This window comes from Poecilia formosa, unplaced genomic scaffold, assembly GCF_000485575.1.
Source record: "Poecilia formosa unplaced genomic scaffold, Poecilia_formosa-5.1.2 Scaffold228, whole genome shotgun sequence".
Taxonomy (NCBI): domain Eukaryota; kingdom Metazoa; phylum Chordata; class Actinopteri; order Cyprinodontiformes; family Poeciliidae; genus Poecilia; species Poecilia formosa.
In genome coordinates this window covers 817,998-825,329 of record NW_006800167.1, presented here as the reverse complement: position 1 = coordinate 825,329, position 7,332 = coordinate 817,998, and the positions used below count along the sequence as shown (strand labels likewise).

Here is a 7,332-nt window from a genome sequence, read left to right as displayed (position 1 = left end):
TTGGTTAAAACACATCTGCATAATCCTTCACAGAGATTACTTAAATTCAGATCCAGATTTATTCAAGTCCCAAATGGGCAATTAATGTTACAGCACGTGATTATAAAATTACTTAAAAACTAAAAGACAAAGTAGCAAAAGTTAAAAAAAAATAAAAATACCCCACCTCAAAACAAGCATCATATATAAATCAATACATAATGTACAATAGTGTACTTCCCTTTCTTTTTCAGCCATTCAGTTGGATTGATGCTGTGTTTAGGATCATTGTCATGTTTATGAATGAAGTTCTCCCAATGTTTATCTGTCTGACAGATAACCTCACATTTCACCCTGGAATACTCTGGTACATTCAAGAGGTCATTGTCAGCACAGTGAGTGCAAAGTGTTCAGATCCTGTGGCTGCAGATACACTTAGACTATCAGACCTCCAGCATCATTTTTGCTTATTGGTACAGTTTGTTTGCATTGCTACACAAGTCTTGGCAAAAATGATGAAGAATTTTATTATTTTCTCATCTGTTGTGGGGTCTTTTTAAAAACCTAACTAATGCAATATTTATTTTAGAGAGACAATGCTTTGTACAGGGTTAGTTCCTGTCTCAGTCATGAGGCCAGCATTGGGATTTAGACTAGACAGGATGCCTCTCCATCACAGGGCAACATAGATACACAACCATGCGTGGATACACTTATACACAATGCAATTTCGAGTATTCGCTTAAACTAACTGCCTTTTTTTTTGGACTGTGATGGAGAAAGTTATCTGGAGTGAGAACCCATGACTAAATTGGGTGAGCTTGCAAGCTTCAGAACTAGAGTCAGGGTTTGAACCCAGAACCTTTTTGCTGCAACAGTGCTTACAGGGCAGCCGGGCATCAACCCTCTTTACATGCTCAGTCAATACCAACATCGTTTCTTTTTGGCTGCCAATAGAAGCAGCAAAGTTGAACCGCCCTCCCCACCACCGAAATGTGTAACATCATATGTTATTTAATTTAGTTTCATATTTCATTGCATGCTGCTAAGTACAACTTTTAAAAAAATAATTGGTGATCAGGTTATTTTTAGACAGTTTACTTTCCTATGTAGCAAGATCACCAGGTCAGTGGCTCCAGGTGCCATGAATCACCCCTCAGTAACCTCTGCCCCTGCAATCATCAATCAGGAGGCGCATGGGAGTGAATCAAGCCATCTCTGCATTTGCATAACAATTCATAGGACTTTCCTTCCAGCAGATGTATGTCACAGTCCCTGTGCTTTTATTTATACTTATTGGCTAAGAAATGTTAGATTAAATCTATAAAACTAGTTTCACAGAACTGTATTATTTAATAAACCGAACAGAACATTTGTTAAACTGAGCCTGTTAATTAGTTAATTGATGGTCCACATGTCTCGTCCTTTAGGCGACTACCCAGCACCACGAGCAGTTCTGACTGGTCATGACCAGGAAGTTGTGTGTGTGTCAGTCTGCGCAGAGCTGGGCCTCGTCATCAGTGGAGCAAAAGGTCAGTGTTCTTCTTTGTCTATCCGTGTAGCTGTCATCATGGAAAAGTGGAGGACCAGAAATGTGTTAAATGTGGCTCTAAAGCAAAACTAATTCACAAGCAAACTGTACAAACAGTACATTTATTACAACAATAAACTCATCCCTGTTATCAGGTGTTTTCCACTGGGCTTTAAAAACAGCAGTTGGCAAATCACTGATAAAAAACAGTCTGGACAAGTTGCTATTGCAGAATTACAGGCCAACTTTTGACAGTGTCTCAACGGTTAAACAGCTTCCTTCTCTTGGCCAACTGCTTTGACGTCGTTCAGTCCGGTTTTCCAGCTTACCACAGTATTGAGACTGCCCTCGTCAAAGTGTTCTATGACATCCACCTAAATACAGACTGTGGAAAAACCACAGTGTTGGTTTTGTTGGCCCTCAGCACAATATTTGACATGGCTGACCATGACATAAGCAGCTGGAGATTTGGATGAGACTATCTGGACCAGTACTTGACTTGCATAAAGAACCGGGATTTCTTAGGTATCTTCTCGTCAGAGTGGACAGTAATTAAATGCATAGTACTCCAAGGGTCAATCCTGGGATCCTTCCTGTTTAATATCTATATAGTCCTGTTTGCTCAGGTTATAAATTGTAATAAGATTAGTTACCATAATTATCCAGATGATCCACAGCTTTACTTTACAATGTCACCAAATAACTATGAGCCCATCCAAGCACTGAAAAAATGCTTGGGACAAATCAATGTGTGGATGTGTCATGCCCATCTACAGCTGAACAGAAAAAAAACTTAAGTTATTATCTTTGGACATACAGAGGAACAATCAAGAGTTGTTGTTTACTTAAAAAGGGACAATTTACATCACATTATATGCCAGTTTTAGCCTTAAAGGCTAGTTTATTTTTATCTGTCCCTCAGGGGGCAATTAATATTAATACAACCTAAAACCAAAATAAAAATAAAACACATTGTTGTATCAACCTTCCAGAAGACTCGGGTCTTCTGGGTCTAGTTTGCTCTGCATTCCCAGAACCAGAACCAAACATGGAGCAGTATTCAGCTTCTATGCACCACAAATCTGGAACAAACTTCCAGAAAACTGTAAAACAGCCAAAACACTGAGTTCCCTTAAAATAAGACTTACACCTGACCTGTTCAGAGTTGCCTTTGATTAATAACTGATTAATATATTTGATAATTATTAAATATAATAATTTTGATGGTGGCATTGGACAAAATGTAATGTTTGTTGCTTTGTTTCATAATTATATTTGTTTTTATCTTGTATAACACTGGCTGTTGCTGAAATGTGCAATAAACATAAGTATACTAATATTTGCATTCACAGCCTGACCGGTTGAAAACAATGAGAAATATGTCCAGCTCTTTTTGTTAAAACATGTACAGGTACCTCACACTGTGTTTGGGTTTGACAGAGGGTCCTTGTCTGGTCCACACCATAACCGGGGACCTTCTACGGGCCCTAGAGGGGCCAGACAACTATCAGTGCCCACGGCTCATCTCAGTGTCCAGTGAGGGTCACTGCATCATCTATTACGAGAGAGGCCGCTTCTGCAACTTCAGCATAAATGGAAAACTGCTGGCACAGATGGAGGTCAATGATTCCACCAGGGTAAAGAAAGTTGACATTAGCATACTCAATGAAAATGTCCTTACATACATACAAAGCAATTCATATCTGGGGCAAATAGGATTATGCAATCATGTTTTCTTCCTTCATACATTTTCACAATGACTAAGGGAAAAAAGAAAACTAAACACATGACCTCTTTGTTATTCTCATTGTGTACATTCTTTATTCAACTTTAGGGATTAAATTTATAAAGAACAAAACTATTTAGCTGCATATTTTACATTCTGCAGTAAAACCACAATTTTTGATAAGCCTAAGGTGGTGTGTTTAATTTCTCTGTATCCCTCCTTAAGGCAATTCTCCTGAGCAGTGATGGACACAACCTTGTGACAGGTGGAGACAACGGTGTGGTGGAAGTGTGGCAAGCTTGTGACTTTAGACAACTCTACATCTACCCCGGCTGTGATGCAGGCATCCGAGCCGTGGATCTATCACATGATCAAAGGTTAGGTTTGGGCAGTTTCATGATGGTATTTTACCTCAGAGGATGACTTTTGTTTTAGTTTCTTTTAAAACAGATTTAAATCCTACTATCAAACATGTCATATGACCCATGAGAACTGTTTTGATACTTCTCCCTACAGAGACGATGATAGCCGTTGGTATTCAAAGCTAGAGAAATTGAAAAAAATGTCAACCGTATCCAACAGGAAGCCTAGATTTGTTCTAGGTTTCATTAAGATGCTCCATCTTTTATAAACTGAAAAACTTTCCTAGTTTTTTGTGCAAATTACTGACTTCTCTCGCATCAAAATGATCAAACTAATGAAGAAATCTTTTTAATTTAAGAAAACAATAGAACAGGGAAAAGTTGAGAGCAAATCCTGTCTAACTGGGAGTGCAAAGAATAATGCATATAAAGCAGAAGCTTTATGCTGGACTCAGATCCGTGCAACTGTGGGCCAAATTTCTCAGAAATGTCATTTTTCCTCATGTCCAAAAGGGGGCAATAGTGTCAAAACTTGTAAATAGTTGGAAATTAGTTTAGAAATTCTGCTCTTTTACTGAGGACACAACGTTTCCCTTGTTTCCCCTATGGTTCCATTTGCAACAACAGGTTCCTTGATAAAAGTTTGAACATTCTCTAGCATTTGGTTCAAATGCCTAAATTCTGAGTATTAACATGTGACTGTTTGGAATCCAGTCTCTAATTCATCAAATAGTTCAGTAAAGAAATATCTGCCCTCTTTACCCAATTCACTTGGTGTGTTGATGTGTCATGTGTAGAGGAGTAAAGTGCTCATAACCTCTTTTTCTGTTGCCAATAATATACCAAGCATCTTTAAGATATTCTGCACATAATTTTAATACTATATGGTAGCAGATGTCAATTTTTGTGTCTTTTTGTGTCTGAAAAGCGAGTTTTAGAACAATTTGGAACGGTAGATTTGATTCATGCTTTTCGGCTCTAAAATAGGATGTTTTACCTTTTATTTCTTTTAAGGAGCTGCTGCTTTACTTAGTTCCACAACTTTGCCTTCACGAGTTCACTGCAAGTAAATGCAAAAGTAAAGTGGGGTTTATAACATGAGTTACAAAGAACCATTCTGCAGCGACTATTCACAATGCCTCAACGTTCAGAGCCTTGGGGTGAAGCAGTAAGAGGCTAAACTGATAAATCAGCAGCTTCAGTACATTCCAGCCAGACATGGACACAGAGGTTGCAGAAAGACATTGAACAACTAGCTGTAACCCAGTAGTTTTACTCTGCATGTTTCTCCATATGCTCTACATTACATGTTTTAAAGTATATTTATTCCCTTCTGCTACCCTTTAGGACTTTGATCACTGGCATGGCATCTGGCAGCATTGTGGCATTCAACATAGATTTCAACAGATGGCACTATGAGCATCAAAACAGGTACTGACCAGATGAAAACTTCCAACATAAAGGTTAAGAAAAAACAAAACCTGCTAACCTGTGACTGTGATGAGCAGAAGAGGATCCAAATAGCAAAGAAGGGATCAATCAGCAGGAGAACATCAAATATTTTTATGTTCATCTGACCTCAGAGGCAACCACATTCTGATTTATCTGCTGCTGTACAATCTGGACACATTGTTTTATTATTGTACCTTAACACCAGCTGTCGTCTCGAACTGAGACAAGTGGGACTGTTGTGATTATGGAGAAACTGAGGTGATGTATGCACAGATGTTAAATTCTAAATGTTTCCCTTTTAAACTGGAAAAAAAGTAAAGCAACATATCAGCTGTTCACACATTTGACAGATATTTGGGAAAAGTGTAAAGAAAAAGATCTAAATGCTGGTGGCATAAGATTTTTGTTAGCGGTAAAGGTTTAATATCTAAATGCTGTGGGACAAGCCAATGAAATGAGAGGTGCCATTGTGCAAGCCATGAGTTATTGTAGTCATCACCTTAAACATTTGTTAGTAACATGGGTAAAGTTGCTGTGTGCACCTAAACAGAGGTTAATTTGTATGTTTGTGAAAAGACTAAATGTTCATATATTTGTTGTTCGTTAATATGGAAAAGTGAGTTTTAATGTAATCTTTGTGTCCTTTGTGATAAATGTTTTTAATATGCCAGCAACATTTAAATGTGACATTGCCTTTCTTTTTGTTTTTTTGTTTTGTTTTGTTTTTAAGTAGGACTATTAGTTTACATTTTTTGTTCAAAAGATGACTCAAAAAATGAAATGCTAAATTTGTTAGATGGTATCTTTTGATTTCCGTTTGTAGCAAAACTGACATTTTGGAAATGTCATTTTAATTACCATGTTATTAATGGTGCATTAGACATCAGTTCTGTTATTTAAAACCTTTGTATTTTTTATTCTTTTGCACAAATGTTTTTATCATGTTAATTCATAAACTGCACTTACCGTCAATCTGTACTCTCATAAGCAATATTTTGTTTCTGAATAGATTTAAGGAAGGTTTTCTGTTACTTGACATTAGTTATTGATGCAGATAAAGTGCTCTATTTTAGTATATTGATTAAAGCTATTAAAGCATTACTCTGCTCATTATCTGTCAATCTGTATGAACAAAAATATGCAAAGTAATAACTTTTGGTTTGTTTCTAAGCACAGGTCTTAACATAAAACCAATCTACCTAAAGCTATAATTTTGCATGCTAAGATATTAAGGCGGCACTGGGTTTACTATGTGTTCACATAAAACTCATTTCAAAAAAACAATCTGTTTTTCACTTATACGGCAGTCAAATTCCATGTAGCGTTTTAATATTCATGCAGTGTTTTAATATTCCAGTTGTGCAGTGTCATTTTCATATGTTTTAATTTAAATGCAACATATTTGGAGATTGTAACTGCATTAAAAAAAAAATATGGACCTGAGTGAACTTATGTAGTGTTTCTTTAAATAAATGTAAATTGTAAATCTGAAATACAAAGGGTGGATTTTTCTGGAATAGTGTTTGGTTATGCTGCCATCTGCTGTTTGAACATGATCAGCAGTTTAAAAATGTTTTTCTTCAGGTTTTTGTTTTTTTTCAGAACAAAGTTTTTTGTTGTTGCTTTGTTTAATACAGTAATACTTTTCAGGTGGCAAGTCATGAGGCACCTAAATATTTTCACACGAGGAAAACCTATTCACCATTAATAAAAACGTTTCTTCACCAACTTGATTTCTTTGTGCCATTTGGTACTTCCCCCAAAAAAGTCCTTTGGTGACATTACAGTAATGTCAACAAATGTGTTTTAATTTTATCAATTACCATGGACAGACACTATAATGCAAACTATTCATATAGAACAACAATTGCAGGAATTTGTTCATTTTTGTTTTACAGCAAAAGAGCAGAATAGTTCCATAGTATGCACTTTATCACATGCAGGAAAGAGCCTGGAAGACAAACATTCAAAACTTTTGTCTGAGCAAAATTAATCACGTAATGAGAAAACATACAGGTCTTAAAAAAAGTACTTGCATAAATCACATTAAAATGACTATTAGTGGAAGCACTGTTGAATTCACTTAAGTGTGAAAAGTAACTCGTGTTGCACCATTTAACTCCGATAGAGAGGCGTGTCAGTTGTCTGTTAGAAATACATTTGTTTTGGCATTCAAAATGGACATTTAGTATTGTGCGCTTTGTGCACCTAATTGCACTTGAGTCCAGGTGTGCCAAGGCAATGCCTTGACAAAGGTGCAATTTTCAACATACTGTGCTCCA

The 7,332-nt window shown here is 36.6% G+C and overlaps 1 protein-coding gene across 4 annotated transcripts in view; it reads left to right on the top strand.

The window, feature by feature from the left end:
* The window catches only part of LOC103149466 (neurobeachin-like), a 218,122-nt gene extending 211,780 nt beyond the window's left edge, over positions 1-6,342 (top strand). For all 4 annotated transcript variants that reach the window (XM_016679957.1, XM_016679956.1, XM_016679955.1 and 1 more), the window contains 4 exons: positions 1,410-1,511; positions 2,951-3,147; positions 3,462-3,613; positions 4,946-6,342. In XM_016679957.1, coding sequence (XP_016535443.1) covers positions 1,410-1,511; positions 2,951-3,147; positions 3,462-3,613; positions 4,946-5,036 — 542 coding nt within the window. In that variant the 3' untranslated portion in view covers positions 5,037-6,342. The remainder of the gene's footprint in view (positions 1-1,409; positions 1,512-2,950; positions 3,148-3,461; positions 3,614-4,945) is intronic.
* Positions 6,343-7,332: the final 990 nt, after the last annotated feature.